The sequence below is a fragment of the Anolis sagrei genome, chromosome 6 (assembly GCF_037176765.1).
Source record: "Anolis sagrei isolate rAnoSag1 chromosome 6, rAnoSag1.mat, whole genome shotgun sequence".
Classification (NCBI taxonomy): domain Eukaryota; kingdom Metazoa; phylum Chordata; class Lepidosauria; order Squamata; family Dactyloidae; genus Anolis; species Anolis sagrei.
Window position 1 is genome coordinate 49,714,007 of NC_090026.1, and position 21,738 is coordinate 49,735,744.

At 45.3% G+C, this 21,738-nt stretch overlaps 1 protein-coding gene across 1 annotated transcript in view; it reads right to left on the reverse strand.

Annotated features, from left to right (window-relative positions):
• Positions 1-18,957, reverse strand: part of RND2 (Rho family GTPase 2) — an 80,550-nt gene extending 61,593 nt beyond the window's left edge. Inside the window, exons 1-2 of the mRNA XM_060781258.2 lie at positions 18,758-18,957; positions 12,609-12,696 (exon numbers count right to left, since the gene is read on the reverse strand). Of these exons, the coding sequence (XP_060637241.1) occupies positions 12,609-12,696; positions 18,758-18,859 (190 nt within the window). The 5' untranslated portion in view covers positions 18,860-18,957. The remainder of the gene's footprint in view (positions 1-12,608; positions 12,697-18,757) is intronic.
• Between the last annotated feature and the right edge of the window lie 2,781 nt (positions 18,958-21,738).

Consider the following 21,738-nt stretch of genomic DNA (forward strand, 5'->3'; position numbering starts at 1 on the left):
AGATGCACAGGCTTGTGTTTTGCCAAGGGATGAAAACTACTTTACAGGAATGATGGTGCTGGGGAGATATTTGGGAAGACCTCATTTGTGGCACACATTTTCCTGGGCTTAGCACTGGAACCACTTTCTAAGGGCTCTGATTATGACCCCCAAATTTTGGAACAAACCATTAGGACACAAGTCTCCTTCTTGGCAGGTGAAAAATGCAGTTTACAATGGCCCAACTAAACACCTCCACAGAAGCATACAAGAAGCTCAGCCTGTCACTGAACATCGAGAAAACCAAAGTGCTCTTTCAGAAGTCACCAGCCAATCCCCCCGACTCTGGAACTCTCTCCCCAAGGACATCAGACAAGACCCAACATTGGCAGTCTTCAGGAAGAGCTTGAAGACGTGGTTGTTCCAGTGTGCCTTCCCAGAATAGGAAACTCCTAGCATCATGTCCCAAATGCACTTTATTAGAGATTTAAGATTGTCTGCACATTGCACCTATCTCCAAAAACCTATCCATTTCACCTATTATGCCCAGCATTTTAAAATTTTTAATCATTACATTGGTCCGGCCTTAGTTTTAAATGTGTCATGGTGTTATTGTCTAGCGTTAATTGCTATTGTTTTAATGTTTATTGCTTGTTTTATGAGTTATTTATTGTTGTATTTGTTATGCTGTTGTTTTTGGTTGTGTTGGGCCTCGGCCTCTTGTAAGCCGCACCAAGTCCTTCAGGAGATGTTAGCGGGGTATAAATAAAGGTTTATTATTATTATTATTATTATTATTATTATTATTATTAGTATTCCCTCTCCAATGCCAGAAATACAGCTTAATGGTGTAACATTAGAAAATGTTGACCATTTCCACTATCTCAACAACCACCTCTCCACAAAAGTCAACATTGACACCGAAATACAACACTGCCTGGGCTCTGCGAGTGCAGCATTTTTCCGAATGAAGCAGAGAGTGTTTGAGGACTGGGACATCTGTAGGGATACCAAGGTGCTTGTTTATAAAGCTATTGTCCTCCCAGCCCTGCTATACGCCTGCAAGATCTGGACTATCTACAGACGTCACATGCAACCCCTAGAACAATTCAGTCAGTGCTGCCTCTGGAAAATACTGCAAATCTCTTGGGAAGACAGGCGGACAAATGTCAGCGTGCTGGAAGAAGCAAAGACCACCAGCATTGAAGCGATGGTCCTCCACCATCAACTCCGCTGGACTGGCCACGTTGTCCGGATGCCTGATTACCATCTTCCAAAGTAGTTGCTCTATTCCAAACTCAAGAATGGAAAACAGAATGTTGGAGCACAGAAAAAGAGATTGAAAGATGGGCTCAAAGCCAACCTCAAAAACTGTGGCATAGACGCTGAGAACTGGGGAGCCCTGGCCCTTGAGTGCTCCAGTTGGAGGTCAGCTGTGAACAGCAATGCTGCAGAATCTGAAGAGGCACGAATGGAGGGCGAAAGAGAGAAATGTGCCAAGAGGAAGGTGCATCAAGCCAACCCCATCTGAGACCGCCTTCCACCTGGAAACCAATGCCCTCACTGCGGGAGAACATGCCCGTCAAGAATAGGGCTCCACAGTCACCTATGGTCCCACCGCCAGTACACCAATTTTGGAAGATAATCCTACTCAGACTATGAGGGATCACCTAAGTAAGTAAGTAAGTAGCATTGTGCAGTCCAAGAAGTGGAAAATAACATCAACATTTCAAGATGAAGCACAGCTTCCCTCAGCTGAGTCCTGAATCTTGACTACAATGATTAAAAAAAGAAATTGTATTAGAACAGAGGCTCTTTCTCTGATGGATAAAAACATCCAACTCCTTTATTATCTGGGATTCAAGAGAAAATTGTTTAGTTCCAGCACTTTTCAGTTCAAAAATACAAACATTGATTCTTTCAGAAAATGAGTACTTGCAGTGAAGGGTATCAAACTAGATTCACCAGATCTACACTGTTTGCGTCTACTTCAACACTGTTTTAAAATGTTCACAAAACAAAAAGTATTTGGATACATTTCAAAGCAATGGAGAACTGGAACAGCTACTGTAAATTCGAGAGCAAGAAAAACATTCCCTAACACATACATCACTTTGAACTTGAGATCGCTAATACCTTTAAGGCATTCTATTAAGCATTTAACAATAGTCTACTTTGCTGTTTCCATGCTTAGACATTTCTTGTTAACTGCCACCAACAATGTTGATCATTTCCACTACCTTGGCAGCCACCTCTCCACAAAAGTCAACATTGACACTGAAATACAACACCGCTTGAGCTCTGCAAGTGCAGGTTTTTCCAAATGAATCAGAGAGTGTTTGAGGACCAGGACATCCGTAGGGATACCAAGCTGCTTGTCTATAAAGCTATAGTCCTCCCAACCCTGCTATATGCCTGCGAGACGTGGACTGTCTACATATGTCACATGTAACTCCTAGAATGATTCCATCAGCGCTGCCTCCGGAAAATCCGGAAAATCTCTCGGGAAGACAAGAGACAAATGTCAGCATGCTGGAAGAAGCAAAGACCACCAGCATTGAAGCGATGGTCCTCCACCATCAATTTTGCTGGACCGGCCATGTTGTCTGAATGCCTGACCAGCATCTCCCAAAGCAGTTGCTTTACTCCGAACTCAAGAACGGAAGGCGGAGTGTTGGTGGGCAGGAAAAGAGATTTGAATATGGGCTCAAGGCCAAACTTGAAGACATCTGCTCTTGTGCTATGCTACTCTACTGCTGAGTATGCATGCCCAGTGTGGAACACATCTCACCATGCTAAAACAGTGGATGTGGCTCTTAATGAGACATGCCGCATTATCACGGGGTGTCTGCGCCCTACATCACTGGAGAAACCGGTATTGCACCACCTGACATCCGCCGGGAAGTAGCAACCAGTAGTGAAAGGACCAAGGCAGTGACATCTCCAGCTCATCCCTTGTTTGGGTATCAGCCAGCACATCAATGACTTAAATCAAGAAATCATTTTCTAAGATCTACAGAGACACTCACTGGAACACCCCAGCAAGCGAAAGTCCAAAAGTGGCAGGCTCAAACCCAGAACCTCAATCAATGGCTGATACCAAATGAGAGACTCCCCCCTGGGCACACAGAAAACTGGGTGACTTGGAAGGTGCTGAAAAAACTGAGCTCTGGCACCACAAGATGCAGAGCCAATCTCAAGAAATGGGGCTACAAAGTGGAATCCACAACATGCGAGTGTGGAGAAGAGCAAACCACTGACCACCTGCTGCAATGCAACCTGAGCCTTGCTACATGCACAATGGAGGACCTCCTAGCGGCAACACCAGAGGCACTCCAAGTGGCCAGATACTGGTCAAAGGACATTTAATCAACTACCAAGCTTGCAAACTTTGTGTTTTGTCTGTTTGTTTTGTTAAAAATGTAATACAGATTCTGGTTGCTCCCGACACGATAAATAAATAAATAAATAAAATACCGAGAACTGGGAAGCCCTGGCCCTTGTGCGCTCCAGATGGAGGTCAGCTGTGACCAGCAGTGCTGTAGAATTTGAAGAGGCACGAATGGAGGGTGAAAGAGAGAACCATGCCAAGAAGAGGGTGCTTCAAGCCAACCCCGACCGAGACCACCTTCCACCTGGAAATCAATGCCCTCACTGTGGGAGAAGATACAGATCAAGAATAGGGCTCCACAGTCAACTATATACCCACCGCCAGTACACTGATCTTGGAGGACCATCATCCTCAGACAACGAGGATGTACTTTGTTGTTTCCATGCTTAGACATTTCTTGTTGTTAACTGCCACCAAGTCGACTGACTTATGGTGACCCAATGAATGAGAGACCTTCCATCACCCTATCCTCAACAGTCTTGCTCGGGCCTTGCAGATTCAGGACCATGGCTATTTTGATTGAGTGCATGAGTGTGTAATCTTCCTTTTTTCCTATTGACTTCTTCCTTGTCAAACACTATTATCTAGTTTCAGCAATTGTTCTTGGTCTTTGCCATTTTCTAGTAAAGATGTTTCTTCCTCTCGCTTTCACACTTCCCACTTGAGATTGCTAGCACCCTTAAGGCAATCAATTAAGCTGTTAACAGTAGTCTACTTTGCACTTTCCATGCTTATTTCAAGTGATTTCAGCTATTGCAAGAATTGTGGGTTTGGAGGCTCGGTGTACCCAGCTTTCCAGAAGGTCAGACACAGACAGGCAGAAGTCAAAAACAGAGGTTTATTCTCAATAGCTAAAGAGGATGTCAGCGGAGAAAGCACTCCAAAGCACTGACATCCCACAATAGGAAATGTAGAGCATTTTTATTCATTTTGACAGCTATTCAAGGAAACCCACTCCCGCCCCTGATTGGCTGGAAAATTGTCATGCTAGGATCCATGTTAGGACTCTGTCTGACATCATTGCTGGTTGGCTCTTTATGCTGGTGAGAAATCTGATAAATTGTCATTGGAACATTTGACGTGTCCATCTGTTTATTGCTCCATCTCTGAAAAGGGGCCCAATGAGGAAGAAATACAGTGTGCCAGTTGTTAATGAGTCTATGTTGCTTGTTGCTTAATGCTCATCTATTATTATGTTGTTTTGTGCTTTTAAAATTGTATTTTGTTATTGCTTTGCTTTTAATTGAATGTTCCCTGGGCTTGGCCCCATGTAAGCCGCCCCGAGTCCCTTCGGGGAGATGGAGGCGGAGTAGAAAAATAAAGTTCTTCTTCTCCTTCTCCGATGGGCTGAATGCTTTGATGAACAATGGAGTTAGCTCAGAGTACACAATAGGTGCTTGAAGGTAATGACAATTTCAATGGGTGATGCGAGGATGTGGTTGGCTTGTGGCATGGGAGACAGATCTTTCCCACCAATTATTTATTTATTTATTTACTACTAGTTGTCCCCTGCCACACATTGCTGTGGCCCACTCTGTTGGTCATAGGAGTTCTGTGTAGGAGGTTTGGCCCAATTCTATCGTTGGTGGTGTTCAGAATGCTCTGTGATTTATAGGTGAACTATAAATTCCAGCAACTACAACTCCCAAATGTCAAGATTCTATTTTCCCAAAACTCCACCAGTGTTCACACTTGGGCATATTGAGTATTCGTGTAGAGTTTGGTCCAGACCCATCATTGTTTGAGTCCACAGTGATTTCTGGGTGTAGGTGAACTACAACTCCCAAACCAAAGGACACTGCCCACCAAACCCTTCCATGGGAGAATTGTGTGCCAAGTTTGGTTCAACTCCATCGTTGGTGGGGTTCAGAATGCTCTTTGATTGTAGGTGAACTATAAATCCCAGCAGGAGCCCCCGGTGGTGCAGTGGGTTAAAGCACTGAGCTGCTGAGCCTGTTGATCGAAAGGTCGCAGGTTCCATTCTGGGGAGCGGTGTGAGCTACCGCTGTCAGCCCTAGCTTCTGCCAACCTAGCAGTTCGAAAACATGCAAATGTAAGTAGATCAATAGGTACCGCTCCGGCGGGAAGGTAACGGCGCTCCATGCAGTCATGCCAGCCACATGACCTTGGAGGTGTCTACGGACAACGCTGGCTCTTCGGCTTAGAAATGGAGATGAGCACCACACCCCAGAGTCAGACATGACTGGACTTAATGTCAGGGGAAAACCTTAACCTTTACCTACAACTCCAAAATGACAAAATCAATTTTTTGAGTGAAGGACATACATTGGGTTGTTAGGTGTCTTGTGTCCAAATTTGGTGTCAATTCGTCCAGTGGTTTTTGAGTTCTGTTAATCCCACAAACGAACATTACATTTTATTTATATAGGTATTTATATACCGCCCCTCTCAGCCAGGAGACAACTCAGGGTGGTTAACAAAGGCAACAATTTAATGCCAACAACAGCATAAAACATTTAAAAACATTAACATATAATATCTTAACAAAAACAATTTAAAGCATCAATCATAAGTATCTCTTAATTAAAAACGTTGTCCAAAATCATCATCCAATCGTTCCATATTCCTATGTCTGTTACACTGCATTGTCAAATGCAGGGGTCCTCAAACTTTTTAAAGAAAGGGCCAGGTTACAGTCCCTCAAATTGTTGGAGGGCCAGATTATAATTTGAAAAATGTATGAATGAATTCCTATACACACCCTGCACATATCTTATTTGTAGTGCAAAAAACACTTAAAAACAACACAATAATTAAAATGAAGAATAATTTGAGCAAATATAAAAGTGGGAAGTGTGGGCCTGCTTTTGGCTAATGAGATAGAACTGTTGTTGTTGTTGTGTGCTTTCAAGTCGTTTCAGACTTAGTTTGACTCTGAGCGAGGGCTGGGTAAATGAGCTTGGAGGGCCATATCCGGACCCCGGGCCTTAGTTTGAGGACCCCTGGTCAAACGCTTGTTCATACAGCCAAGTCTTAACTTTCCTCCAGAATACTAAAAGGGAGGGGGCCAATCTAATGTCTAGCAGAATCTGCAATCATTATTAAGCAATTCTATAGGTCTGGTATTTGTTATTTTATTCAAAACAAAAAACAAAAAAACAGCCAGAGCACAAAAGTCTTTGGCTGCCACTTGCTAGCCGAGCTTGTCACTGAATGTATCCCAGCTTTGGACAATGCTCATGTTTTGTTGTTCAACACTAGAAGCCGCTGAACCTTTGTTATCGTTTTGTACACCACCCTGGCCTATCACAGCAGGAGAATTGTTTTCTCGCTTCTTCCTCTTGCAGCTAAAAGGAAGAGATGTACTTTTCTCAGCCCAGACAGAAGAGTCTTTCTGCAGGCTCCCAAGAAGCCACCAGCAATTGTGCCACAGCTGCGCCACACACAACAGAGCCCTTTAGACAACCCAACAAAACAGATGAGAGATGCTGTACTAAGGGAAAGGTTGTACCACGCCAATCACGATGCTGGAAAGCTGATGCAGTTCGGACAAGAGGAGGGACGTTTACCCGTACCACACAAAAACAGACACATTTACCCCATGCATAGAATCATGGCGTTGTCCCACATGCCATTGAGCCCAACCACTCATAGAATCAAAGAGTTGGAAGAGACCTCATGGGCCATCCAGTCCAACCCCCTGCCAAGAAGCAGGAATATTGCATTCAAATCACCCCTGACAGATGGCCATCCAGCCTCTGTTTAAAAGCTTCCAAAGAAGGAGCCTCCACCACACTAGGACAGAGAGTTCCACTGCTGAACAGCTCTCAGTCAGGAAGTTCTTCCTCATGTTCAGATGGAATCTCCTCTCTTGTAGTTTGAAGCCATTGTTCCGCGTCCTAGTCTCCAAGGAAGCAGAAAGCAAGCTTGCTCCCTCCTCCCTGTGGCTTCCTCTCACATATTTATACATGACTATCATATCCCCTCTCAGCCTTCTCTTCTTCAGGCCAAACATGCCCAGCTCCTTAAGCCGCTCCTCATAGGGCTTGTTCTCCAGACCTTTTATCATTTTAGTCGCTCTCCTCTGGACACATTCCAGCTTGTCAATATCTCTCTTGAATTGTGGTGCCCAGAATTGGACACAATATTCCAGATGTGGTCTAACCAAAGCAGAATAGAGGGGTAGCATTACTTCCCTAGATCTAGACACTATGCTCCTATTGATGCAGGCCAAAATCCCATTGGCTTTTTTTGCCGCCACATCACATTGTTGGCTCATGTTTAACTTGCTGTCCACGAGGACTCCAAGATCTTTTTCACACGTACTGCTCTCGAGCCAGGAGTCACCCATTCTGTATCTTTGCATTTCGTTTTTCCTGCCAAAGTGGAGTTCCTGCCACTCCAAGCTCAATGCAGGAATTCCAGCTATAGCACATGTGTCAAACTCAAGGCCCATGGGACAAATCTGGACCACCATGTTTTGTTTTGTTTTTAAAATAATCTTTATTGAATTTGCAAAAATATGGGCGGAGTGGAGAGAGGGTAGGGATAGGTAGGGATTGGGGAAGTGTCATGGGGAAAAATCTGGAGTGCAACACATATACATACAAACACACTTGTACACACATCTACATACATACCTATATAAAAAGAAATGGGAAAAAAAAGAATTAAAATGTGACTTCCATTCTATTTCCAAACAGAATATCTTCAGATATATCATGGTCTCCCTTCATTTCAGGGAAATATCCTGTATTAATTTTCACCCGTCCATACCAATGTCATACATATTATGCCTCTCCATTTCCAATCTTAGTTATTTTTACTTTCGTATTTGCTTTTCTCATATTTCTCAAAGCCAGTCCAATCAGTCTGCTTCATTGGTCTTCCAGAGCTATTTCTCAGGAAGAACGTTAATTTATCCATGTCTCTTATTTCTGATACTTTATCTAGCCATTCCTCAGTTTTTGGGATGTGTTCGTCCTTCCAATGCTTCGCAAGAGTTATCCGTGCTGCGGTAGAAATATATGTAAAGAGGATGTCCTCATTGCTATTTAAATTTAAGTCTTTGTCCGTGAGGCCTAGCAAAAAATATTCCGGGTTTCGTGGGATCTTTTTTTTTTTAATTGAGTCTCTTCTTGTATAGCCCGCCAATATTTATTGGATTCTGGGCAAGTCCACCACATATGATAGTAGCTTCCTACTTGTTTTTTACATTTCCAACAAAGATTTTGGTATTTGGACATCAGACTGGCTCCTTCCCTGATGATATTCCACAGGAAACTAAAGACTTGGCTGTTCAAGAAGGCGTTCGAACAAGAAGTGCAATAATTGGTAATGACGACAGGAATGGAACAACGGAAAATGATACTGGATTGTGGTTTAGACGATGAGACGACGTGGAATGGCTTTTGTAGTACTGATGATGTTTTTTGATGATGATGTTTTTGGTTAATGCTGGACTGATTATTTTAGACTGTGTCTTGAATTTTGAACCTTGTTCTTTCTATGTTGTACACCGCTGTGAGTCGCCCCCGGGCTGAGAACAGCGGTATATAAGCAGAGTAAATAAATAAATAAATAAATAATTTTCCATACATTAAAATCAATTTTTGGGGTGTCATATACCATCTATGGAAAGTTTTCAGCCAGCCGAATAGGTATATTTTAATTTTTTCTTCCAAAATTTGCTGCCATTCATGGATTTTTTCCTCCAAATTTGCTGCCATTCATGGATTTTTATCTGTCTCCCTATATTTTTTGCCCATTAAACCATACAGTTTTTGATTTCTTCTGTTTCAGTTTCCCAATCTAGCAATTGATTACATATTTTTGTTACGGTTTTCTTCTCTATTTTTAGTATATTGTCCCATATTACCTCTTGGGACCACCATGTGATTTTATGTTCGGCCCGTTGAGGTAGCTGTCAGCATTAAATAAAGCGGATCTCCTCCAGCTGTAACTCAAAATTGTATACAGGTCTAAGCCTTCCTTTTTGCAGGCAAGAAAATGTGGAATTGGGCTTCCTCCTGTCAATGCATTCCTCTCAAGGGTGAGGCCTCCACATGTTCCCACAGCTCAGTTTTCTATTTCCTTCTCACTTGGCCAAAGCCCTGAATCTGAGAACTACCTCTGAAAGGTAATCAGGTGCTAGGAGGAAACAAAGCACCTGTCAGAAAGATTACAGATCAGAGATGTTAGAGCAGTGCTTGAATTATGGGACAGAGTGGGGTGGAGGCATCTTTTTTTAAAAAAGGGGGGGGCAAATTCCAGCCATCAAAACTTCCTTCCTGTCCCTACTGTTTTAGCCAAATCTATACTCTGTAAAGAACAATAACTAAGGGGGTCAGAAAAAAATGTAAGGAGGGCAAGTCCATCCTCTGTTCAGTTATGGAAAAGTACAGAGATTTGTCTGTCTCATTATATAGAAGCTAAAAACACAAGGGATGTCTATATAAATAAAAATGTAATGTTCGTTTGTAGGATTAACATAACTCAAAAACCACTGGACAAATTGACACCAAATTTGGACACAATACACCTATCAGACCAATGAGTGACCATCACTCATAAAAACACTGCAAAACACAGCAGGAGGGACTTATAATGCAAAAAACCAAAAATTACATTATAATGCATGTGCAAAACCACACACATACATCTATATAAATAAAAATGTAATGTTCGTTTGTGGGATTGACAGAACTCAAAAACCACTGGACAAATTGACACCAAATTTGGACACAAGACACCTAACAACCCAATGTATGTCCATCACTCAAAAAAATTGATTTTGTCATTTGGGAGTTGTAGTTCCTGGGATTTATAGTTCACCTACAATCAAAGAGCATTCTGAACCCCACCAACTATGGAATTGAACCAAACTTGGCACACAGTTCTCCCATGACCAACAGAAAATACTGGAAGGGTTTGGTGGGCAGTGTCCTTTGGTTTTGGAGTTGTAGTTCACCTATATCCGGAGTTCACTGTGGACTCAAACAATGATGGATCTGGACCAAACTCTACACAAATACTCAATATGCCCAAATGTGAACACTGGTGAAGTTTGGGGAAAATAGAATCTTGACATTTGGGAGTTGTAGTTGCTGGGATTTGTAGTTCACCTACAATCACAGAGCATTCTGAACCCCACTAATGATAGAATTGGGCCAAACCTCCCACACAGAACCCCCATGTGGGCCACAGCAACGCGTGGCAGGGGACTCACAAACAAATAATGATAACCACCAAGAAATAATGATAATCTAACCACCATCAAATAATAACCAAAACAAAAGCTTCACTTTTTATTAGGATTTACAGTTCTTTAGCTCCAGAATCTACAAAATGAATTCTGAAACAACTTTCATCAGAGGAAACAAGAGTGTTTTAGAGAATAGGCAGAATGCCTTTTCTGTATTTGATATTACAGAGGAATTGGAGAGCAGAGTACATATGGGTTTGAGGTAGCAAAATGTCCAAGGAAAAATATACAAGGAAAACGCTAGGAAGTGTAAGTCAAATACTGATCCCAAGGAAGATCTTAGCCTACTTTGCAGGAGGCAGTGTTCCCTTTTGCTTTAGCTCCGATGACCATATGAAACGACTCTAACATGCGTCCTAATTTTGGCAAGGTCATTTAGCCAAAAAAGGTGAGCACTAAATTTGAATAAATATGTTACCAAGAAAACCTTGTGATGGGTTCACTTTAGATACATCAGAAGTGACAGGAAAGTACACAGCAACAAACAAACAAATCAATCAAAAAACCCCACAATAGGACTTGAGGCAAATTCACTAAAATACAGATTCAATTCTCTTCTTTCCCCATTCCCTATAGACATAGGAAGCAAAGACTTTCTGTATATATTTCAGATTTCAATATTAATGTCAAAAATACGTAGCATGATTTTACATAGGATTTGTGCTACATTAGAACAGGAAAGACAAATATCACTTAAATAAAATAAACATTAAGTATTAAATAATCAGAAAAATAAAATAAGGTGTAAACACTAAACTAATTGGGGAATCTGCTATTGCAACATATCCAATGAAGTGGTTTAAAACCAGTATAAAAAAAGATTAGGGTTCGGGCCCCGCCTATCTCCGTGATCGCACCTCATTCTATGAACCGGTGCGAGCTCTAAGATCTTCTGGGGAGGCCCTCCTCTCGGTCCCACTACCGTCTCAAGTGCGGTTGGTGGGCATGAGAGAGAGGGCCTTCTCAGAGGTAGCCCCCCATCTCTGGAACGCACTTCCAAGGGAAATAAGACAGGCCCCATCCCTCCCCTCCTTTCGTAAGAGCTTGAAGACCTGGTGGTTTCAACAAGCCTTTGAAAATGACCAGTTCTAACTCAGCCCCACACATTGTCTAATACGGCCTTATTCTTCCTACCAGTTTCCTAGATTCTTTTCTCTAATCGGCCCCAGAATGAACAGCCACAGACCCGTACCTAATATTATTGTTGCCTGCCATAGCATTGCACTTAATTCCCGGGTCCCCTAGAATTTTTGGGCTTGCACAAATCTTGGCCCGGCCTTTTAAATTTTTAATTGCCTTGAACAGGCAGGATTACTTTTAATATATGCGTGTTATGGCGACAATTTGTATGCTTATATTTTGTTTGTTAATCTTATGGTTAAGTTGTTTTTACTCTGTATGTTTTGTGATATTACTTGGGAACCACTCTGAGTCCCCTTAGGGAGATGGAGCGGTATATAAATAATATTTATTTATTTAGTATACTTCTACCCCGCCCTTCTCAACCCCCGAGGGGGGACTCAGGCCGGCTTACAAAATGGCACAATTCGATGCCTACACAATAATACAATAAACGTATAAAAACAGCAGTTAAACAGTTATAACAATTAAAACAATATATATTCACAGTCAAAAGCCAATCTCAAGCACAGCGTTTGCCAACTCAGAGTCCATACTTCGTTCCACATTGTCTATTCCTATCCGTCGTCGCAGTCCTTTATTTATCTGCCAGATTATTAATATTATTATTATTATGTACATTATAGTCTACTTGGAATACACGAAGCTCATTCCAAAAGCGTGTTTAAGAACTGCTTCAAGAGTCCAGAAGAGCCAATGTGACCGTCATCCCACTTTCTTTACGAGTTGACTTGTACCCAGTATGCTTTAAAATGCCAATTGTTTGCCTTAGATAGTTGAGCCCTGCTAGTTACACCTACACAAACACATACACACACCAGACCCATATGCCATGTTATCCCCAATACAAGCCCCGTCTTGCTCTGCACTCACCCGATGTGTCCCACATGTTGAGTTCAATGCGCTGCTTTTCGATCTCAAAGCTGGCAGTGTAGTTCTCAAACACGGTGGGAACATAGTTCTGCAGAGGAAAGCAAGGGAATGCATGAAACCAGAGCCAGATGCAGTTAACGGCTGAGAAGCATACAATCCCCCCCCCCCCCCATTGCTGCCACTGGCCCATGAATTCACAGAGGGGCCCCAGCACAGTTTTTAAGTTCAACACTGGCAGGAAGGTTGACTGCTTGCAGAGATGTTTTTACAAAACCATGAAAGCACAACATGTTGCATTAAAATGGTCTCTATATTCATCCAAATGATTTGAGCAGCATGAAAGCAATAGCAAAATCATGATCATTTAGTACACTTGAAATGGACTGTTTCTAAGGGGGCTCAATGGTATAGGAGTGTATTCTGCCTTATGTTGGCTAAGCTGAGTCTTAGGGGGACATGAACCCCCTCACATCCTGTTCCAGGGCTTGTGATTTCACACATTCCTCTGATCCCTGTTGCTTTCAGTCGCTCGTGCAGCTGGAGCATCATCCAACCATTCTCAGCTTCCTATTGTAATTGCAAGATTGGCCAGTTCTGGATGTCTTTAATTATGAGAATGGTTAGGAATGCCCCGTAGATGCTTTTGGAAAAAATTGCTTCGATGATGCATTGGTTAAAGTGCTGAACCTGGACTCCGCCAATCCAGATTCACATCTCTGCTGAGCCATGAAACACATTGAGTAACCTTAGACATGTCGCTTTCACCCTAAATGACCTGCTTCACATAGAATCATAGAGTTGGAAGAGACCTTGTGGGCCATCCAGTCCAACCCCCTGCCAACAAGCAGGAAAATTGCATTCAAAGCACCCCCGACAGATGGCCATCCAGCCTCTATTTAAAAGCTTCCAAAGAAGGAGCCTCCACCACTCTCTGGGGCAGAGAGTTCCACTGCTGAACAGCTCTCTCAGTCAGGAAGGTCTTCCTAATGTTCAGGTGGAATCTCCTTTCTTGTAGTTTGAAGCCATTGTTCCAGGACTGTGGCGTGACTGTCTGAGTGTCAGCTGCATTAAGATCACTTCTGACCACAAGGCCATGAGTTCGAAGCCAGCCCAGATCGGAGTGAGCTTCCAACCAATTGTGTAGCTTGTTGTTGACCTTCGCAACCCGAAAGACATTTGCATCTGTCAAGTAGGAAAATTAGGTACCACCTATGTGTGGGGAAGCTAATTTAACAAAATTTACGAGGCCATAAAAAGACTCCAGCAAAAGCATGCGGGGAATGTGGAAGTACTTCATCAGTGTTGCAGATGGACAATGAAAGTGACAGCTCCCCTGGTGGCCAGAAAAAGTTAAATAGCCTCTGACTGTTTGTCTATATCTGTTGTGTGTCTTTGGCATTGAATGTTTGCCATATAAGTGTACATTGTAATCCGGCCTGAGTCCCCTGTGGGATGAGAAGGGCGGAATATAAGTACTGTAAATTAAAAAAAAAAATTAAATCCTAGTCTCCAAGGTTAATTAGGAGGATGGGACACAAATGCAACAAATGAAATAAACAACCAGTCATCTGAGGGCTGGGTTTGAGAATAAAAATGTATAGTTGGAGGAGGATTAGGTGCTTCATGGTGATTTTCAGTCTTTGGTACTGGCTACATACAGATGCAGGCAGACTGTCCATGCATTTCACTGTTTGGATATTCTGTTTCATGATCCAGTTCCCCATCTCCAAGTTCTGCTTCCAAAGCAGGATTCCAGCTTGTCTGAATCAGGCTCCCTGAACCCATGGTCTCCCTGTCTCTCTCTATGTCCATGTGGTCCCTCTAAACACAAAGCGCCTTTCACTCTGGGTCTTCCACACAGCCCTATATCCCAGAATATCAAGGCAGAAAATTCCAGAAAATCCCACAATCAAGGCAGAAAACCCCACTATATCTGCTTTGAACTGGGATACCCACACTCAGAAAATGTGGGATTTTCTGCCTTGATATTCTGGGATATAGGGCTATGTGGAAGGGTCCTCTCTCCACTGTGTGCCTTCCAGGTTTCTCCTCCTAGGTCCTCAACCCCAGCTCCATTTACACTAATGCTCCTCACCCCTCTCCTTGTGCCCTCAAGTTGCCTTATGGTGACCCCAGGAATTTCATAAGGTTTTCTTGGGCAGGGAATGCCCAGAAGTGGTTTTGCCAGTTCCTTCCTCTGAAACAAAGCCTGCGGCACCTGGGATTTGTTCATAGCTGCAGCACCTTTATCACTGGGTCTTACCAGAAAGCAAAGGAAGCACACTTGTCTCTACTTCTTCCTCTCCCCAGTTCTGGACTCCTTACTCTGCAGTCTCTGCCAGTGCCCTTCAAGTAGAGCCCTTAGTCCCTTGGAGACCAGTCTGGATTTGCTCACTTGTCCCTCATGTCCCCCTTGGAGCCATCAGTTCCACCTTGAATCCCTCAGTTCTGCCCTGAAGTCCAATTTCCGTTGGAGTCCTCCTGTCTCTCTTATAGTCCTCTTAATCCCCTCTTGACCCCAGACCCCCCCCCCCAGAAGCTCTCTTGGAGCCCCATATACCATTAGAACCTTCCTATTTCGCTTGGATACCCCATATCCCCCTAAGAGCTCCCCCCCCCCTTCCCTCCTGAAGCCCTCAATTCCCCCTTGAAGTCCTATTTCCGTTGGAGCCCTCCTGTCTCTCTTATAGCCCTCTTAACCCCCAGCACCCCCTCCCCAAGAATCTCTGTTGGAGCCCCATTACCATTAGAGGCTTCCTATTTCCTTTGGATATCCCATATTCCCCTTAGAGCCCCCCCCCCGTTCCCTCTTGAAGCCCTCAATTCCCCCTTGAAGCCCTCAGTTCCTCCTTGAAGTCCTATTTCCGTTGGAGCCCTCCCGTCTCTCTTATAGCCCTCTTAACCCCCTCTTGACCCTCAGACCTCCCTCCCCCCACCCTGGAAGCTCTCTTGGAGTCCCATTTACCATTAGAACCTTCCTATTTCCCTTGAATATACCATATTCCCCTTAGAGCTCCCCCCCCCTCCCTCTTGAAGCCCTCAATTCTGCCTTGAAGTACTTCTATTTCCCTTGGAGCCCTCCTGTCCCTCGTAAAGCCCTCTTAACCCCCTTGAAGCCTCCAGACCCCACTTGGAAGCTCCCTTGACACTCCAAAAGCCCTCCTATTTCCCTTGGATACTCCATATCCTCCTTAGAGCCCCCAGTTCTCTCTTGAAGCCCTCTGTTCTGCCTTGAAGTCCTCCAATATCCCCTGGAGTCCTGCTGTCTCTCTTAAACCCCTTGAAACCCTCAGACCCCACTTGGAAGCCCCTTTGGAGCCCCATATGCCCCTTAAAACCCTCCTATTTCCCTTGGATACTCCATATCCCCCTTAGAGCACCCAGTTCCCTCTTGAAGCCCTTGGTTTTGCCTTCAAGCCCTCCTAGGAGCCCTGCTGTCCCTCTTAAGGCTCTAATAACCCCCTTGAAACCCTCAAACCCCCCTTGAATGCTCCTTTGGAACCCCATATGCCCTTAAAGCCCTCCTATTCTCCATGGATACTCTATATCCCCCTTAGAGCCCCAGGTTTCCTCTTGAAGCCCTCTGTTCTGCCTTGAAATCTTCAACACCCCTTGGAGCCCTGCTGTCTCTCTTAAAGCCCTCTTAACCCCCTTGAAATCCTGAGACCCCACTTGGAAGCCCTCTTGGAGCCCCATATGCCCTTTAAGCCCTCCTTTTTCCCTTGGAGACACAATATCTCCCTTAGAGAACCCAGTTCTCTCTTGGCTCTGCCATCAAGTCCTACTTGGAGCCCTGCTGTGCTTCTTAAAGCCCTAATAACCCCCTTGAAACCCTCAGACCCCACTTGAATGCTCCTTTGGAACCCCATATGCCCCTTAAAGCCCTACTATTTCCTTTGGATACCCCAATATCCCCTTTGGAGCCCTCCGTTCCCCCTTGAAGCCTTCCTTTTCCCCTTGGAGCCCTCGGTTGCCTCTTGGGAGCCTCCATATCCTCTTGAAGGCTTCCTATTCCCCCTGGAAACCCTCTTATCCCCTTTGGAACCCTTCTATTTCCCTTAGAGACCGGATTCCCCCCCCCCCCTTGAAGCCCTCTTAACCCCTTGGAAGCCCCCTTGAAGCCCTACAATCTCCCTTGAAATCCTTCTACTCCCCTTGGAAGCCCCCTTGAAGCCCTACAATCTCCCTTGAAATCCTTCTACTTCCCTTGGAAGCCTCTTTGAAGCCCTACAATCTCACTTGAAACCCTTCTACTCCCCTTGGAAGCCCCCTTGAAGCCAGACTATCTCCTTTGAACCCCTTCTGCTCCCCTTGAAGCCCAACAATCTCACTTGAAACCTTCTACTCCGCTTGGAAGCCCCCTTGAAGCCCTACAATCTCCCTTGAAACCATTCTATTCCCCTTGGAGGCCCGACTATGTAATTTGAACCCCTTCTACTCCCCTTGAAGCCTTACAATCTCCCTTGAACCCCTTCTACTCCCCTTGGAAGCCCTACAATCTCCCTTGAAACCCTTCTACTCCCCTTGGAAGCCCCCTTGAAGCCCTACAATCTCCCTTGAAACTCTTCTACTCCCCTTGGAAGCCCTACAATATCCCTTGAACCCCTTCTACTCCCCTTGGAAGCCCCCTTGAAGCCCGACTATTTCCACTGAAGCCCTTCTACTCCCCTTGAAGCCTGACTATCTTCCTTGAAACCTTTCTACTCCTCTTGGAAGCCCTACAATCTCCCTTGAAACCCTTCTACTCACCTTGGAAACCCCCTTGAAGTCGTACAATCTCCCTTGAAACCCTTCTACTCCACTTGGAAGCCCACTTGGAAGCCCCCTTGAACCCCTACAATCTCCCATGAACCCCTTCTACTCCCCTTGGAACCTCCCTTGAAACCCTTCTACTCCTCTTGGAATCTCTACAATCTCCCTTGAAACCCTTCTACTCCCCTTGAAGCCCGACTATCTTCCTTGAACCCCTTCTACTCCCCTTGAAGCCCGACTATCTTCCTTGAAACCTTTCTACTCCTCTTGGAAGCCCTACAATCTCCCTTGAAACCCTTCTATTCCCCTTGAAGCCCTACTATGTTCCTTGAACCCTTTCTATTCCCCTTGAAGCCCTACTATGTTCCTTGAACCCTTTCTATTCCCCTTGAAGCCCTACAATCTCCCTTGAACCTCTCCTACTCCCCCCTTGAAGCCCGACTATCCTCCTTGAACCCCTTCTACTCCCCTTGAAGCCCGACTATCTTCCTTGAAACCTTTCTACTCCTCTTGGAAGCCCTACAATCTCCCTTGAAACCCTTCTATTCCCCTTGAAGCCCTACTATGTTCCTTGAACCCTTTCTATTCCCCTTGAAGCCCTACAATCTCCCTTGAACCTCTCCTACTCCCCCCTTGAAGCCCGACTATCTTCCTTGAACCCCTTCTACTCCCCTTGAAGCCCGACTATCTTCCTTGAAACCTTTCTACTCCTCTTGGAAGCCCTACAACCTCCCTTGAAACCCTTCTACTCCTCTTGGAAGCCCTACAATCTCCCTTGAAACCCTTTTACTTCTCTTGGGAGCCCTACAATCTCCCTTGATACCCTTCTACTCCCCTTGGAAGCCCCCTTGAAGCCCTACTATCTTCTTTGAACCCCTTCTACTCTTCTTGGAAGTCCCCTTGAAGCCCTAATATCTTCCTTGAAACCCTTCTATTCAGCTTGGAAGCCCTACTATCTTCCTTGAAACCCTTCTACTCCGCTTGGAAGCCCCAAAATTAAAGTGGGGTCCGTTTGGAAGCCCTATTCTTTTCCTTGAAATCCTCTACTCCCCTTGGAAGCCCTACAATCTCTTTTGAAACCCTTCTACTCCCCTTGGAAGCCCTACAACCTCCCTTGAAACCCTTCCACTCCCCTTGGAAGCCCTACTATCTTCCTTGAAGCCCTTCTATATCTCTTGGAGCCCTCAGATGCCCTTTGAAACCCTCAGGTCCCGCTTGGACCCCTCCTCTCTCCCTGGAAACCCCTCTATCCCCCTTGATGTCTTCCCCACTTCCTTTGAAGACCCTCAAATCCCCCTGGAAGCCCTCCGATCTCCCTTGGAGACCCCCCCCCCCCTTCGGGCTCCATCTCCCAACTCTATCCGCCTAGGCGTCACCTAGCCCTGGCCCCTTTCTACCTCGGGATAGGCGTCCTTGGCGAAGACGTGGAGCAGCGCCGTCTTGCCGCACTGGCTGTCTCCCACCACCACGATCTTGCAGCGCGCCAACTGGCTCTCCATGGCGAGGAAGAGAGAGAGAAAGAGAGGCGCGGATACCAACAACAGCAACTACCTCCACAGCCGCCGCATCGCAACTGGCCGCTGCCGGCTCTCCTGCCTCTGCCGGCTGGCCTGGCCCCGCCCCTTCTCTCCTAGGCCCCGCCTCTTCTCTCCTAGGCCCCGCCTCTCACTCCCTGGCCCCGCCCCCTCGCGCGCGGCTCTATGGATGGCCGCCAGGGGGCGTGTCTCTTTTGTCTCCCTGCCTGGGCAATTAAAGTGGAGTCAAAGCGGGTTTATAGTGCAGTGTAGATGCATCTATACCAGGCATGGGCTAATTTTGACACTCCAGGTGTTTTGGACTTCAACTCCCACAATTCCTAACAGCCTAACACTGTACAATTAACCCACTTTGACCCCACTTTAAACACCAAGGGGATTTTGGCCTGCATCAGTGTCAAGATCAGAGGTTCTCAAACTTTTTAAGCAGAGGGCCAGGTCCCAGTCCCTCAAACTGTTAGAGGGCCCCAGGATACCAAGGCAGAGAATCCACAATACCTGCTATGAACTGGATTATCTGAGTCCACACTGCTAGACAATCCAGTTCAATGTGGGTTTTACCCAGCTGTGTGAAAGGGAATACCTTCTATTTACCAGTTGGAAGGCGCTCCCAGTTAGGGTTGGCTTGATGCGCCTTCTTCTTGGCACGTTTCTCCCTTTCGCTCTCCATAAGTACCTCTTCGGATTCTGCAGCACTGCTGGTCACAGCTGACCTCCAGTTAGAGTGCTCAAGGGTCAGGTCTTCCCAGTTCTCTGTGTCTATTTGGAAAAAAAGAACACTTTAAAACAATACAATAATTAAAATGAAGAACAATTTTAACAAATGTAAATTTATTAGTATTTCAGTGGGAAGTGTGGGCCTGCTTTTGGCTGATGAGATAGGATTGTTGTTGTTGTGTGCTTCCAAGTTGTTTCAAACTTAAGTTGACCCTGAATGAGGGCTGGATAAATTATCTTGGAGGGCCGTATCCGGCCCCCGGGCCATAGTTTGAAGACCCCTGGTCTAGATCCAGGGAAGTCATGCTACCTATCTATTCTGCCTTGGTTACACCACACCTGGCATATTGTGTCCAATTCTGGGCATCTCAACTGAAGAGAGATATTGACAAGCTGGAATGTGTCCAGAGGAAGGCAATTAAAATGATCAAGGGTCTGGAGAACAAGCCCTATGAGGAGCGGCTTAAAGAGCTGGGCATGTTTAGCCTGAAGAAGAGAAGGCTCAGAGGAGACATGATAGCCATGTATAAATATGTGAGAGGAAGCCACGGGGAGGAGGGAACAAGCTTGTTTTCTGCTGCCCTGGAGACTAGGACGTGGAACAATGGATTCAAACAAGAAAGGAAATGTATTGTCGAAGGCTTTCATGGCTGGAATCACTAGGTTCTTGTGGGTTTTTTCGGACTATAGGGCCATGTTCTAGAGGCATTTCTCCAGACGTTTCGCCTGCATCTATGGCAAGCATCCTCAGAGGTATTTCACTACCTCTGAGGATACTTGCCATAGATGCAGGCGAAATGTCAGGAGAAATGCCTCTAGAACATGGCCCTATAGCCCGAAAAAACCCACAAGAACCTAAGAAAGGAAATTCCATCTGAACATTAGGAAGAACTTCCAGACTGTGAGAGCTGTTCAGCAGTGGAACTCTCTGCCCTGGAATGTGGTGGAGGCGCCTTCTATGGAGGCTTTTAAACAGAGGCTGGATGGCCATCTGTCGGGGGTGCTTTGAATGCGATTTTCCTGCTTCTTGTCAGGAGGGTTGGACTAGATGGCCTATGAGGTCTCTTCCAACTCTATGATTCTATGATTCTTTATAGAAGCCCACATTTTCTTCCCCTCAAATGTTTCCCCAACCATTTCAAGGGCTCCCAGAGTACCCAGAAGCCAATATCTACTTAAGATATTTAGGCGACCCCTCCTACCCCGAGGATGATGGTTCTCCAAGTCTGGTGTCTTGGCGGTGGGTTCCTAGGTGGCTGTGGAGCCCTATTCTTGATCCGCTTGTTCTCCCACAGTGAGAACATGTGGCATAGACACAGAGAACTGGGAAGACCTGATCCTTGAGCACTCTAACTGGAGGTCAGCTGTGACCAGCAGTGCTGCAGAATCCGAAAAGGTACTTATGGAGATCAAAAGGGAGAAACGTGCCAAGAAGAAGGTGCATCAAGCCAACACTGACCGGGAGCACCTTCCACCTGATAAATAGAAGGTAGTCCCTTTCACACAGCTGGGTAAAACCCACATTGAACTGGATTATCTGGCAGTGTGGACTCAGATAATCCAGTTCATAGCAGGTATTATGGATAATCTGCCTTGGTGTCCTGGGGCCCTGTGGCATAGAAATAGATTACTGGGAAGACCTGACCCTTGAGTACTCTAACTGGAGGTCAGCTGTGACCAGCAGTGCTGCAGAATCCGAAGAGGTACTTATGGAGAGTGAAAGGGAGAAAAGTGCCAAGAAGAAGGCGCGTCAAGCCAACCCTGACCGGGAGCGCCTTCCACCTGGTAAATAGAAGGTATTCCCTTTCACACAGCTGGGTAAACCCCACATTGAACTGGATTATCTAGCAGTGTGAACTCAGATAATCTAGTTCATAGCTGGTATTGTGGATTATCTACCTTGGTTTCCTGTGGGCTCTGTGGCATAGATTACTGGGAAGACCTGACCCTTGAGCACTCTAACTGGAGATCAGCTGTGACCAGCAGTGCTGCAGAATCCGAAGAGGAACGTAGGGAGGGCAAAAGGGAGAAACATGTCAAGAAGAAGGTGCATCAAGCCAACCCTGACCTGTAGCACTTTCACCTGGTAAATAGAAGGTATTCCCTTTCACATGGCCATATAAAAT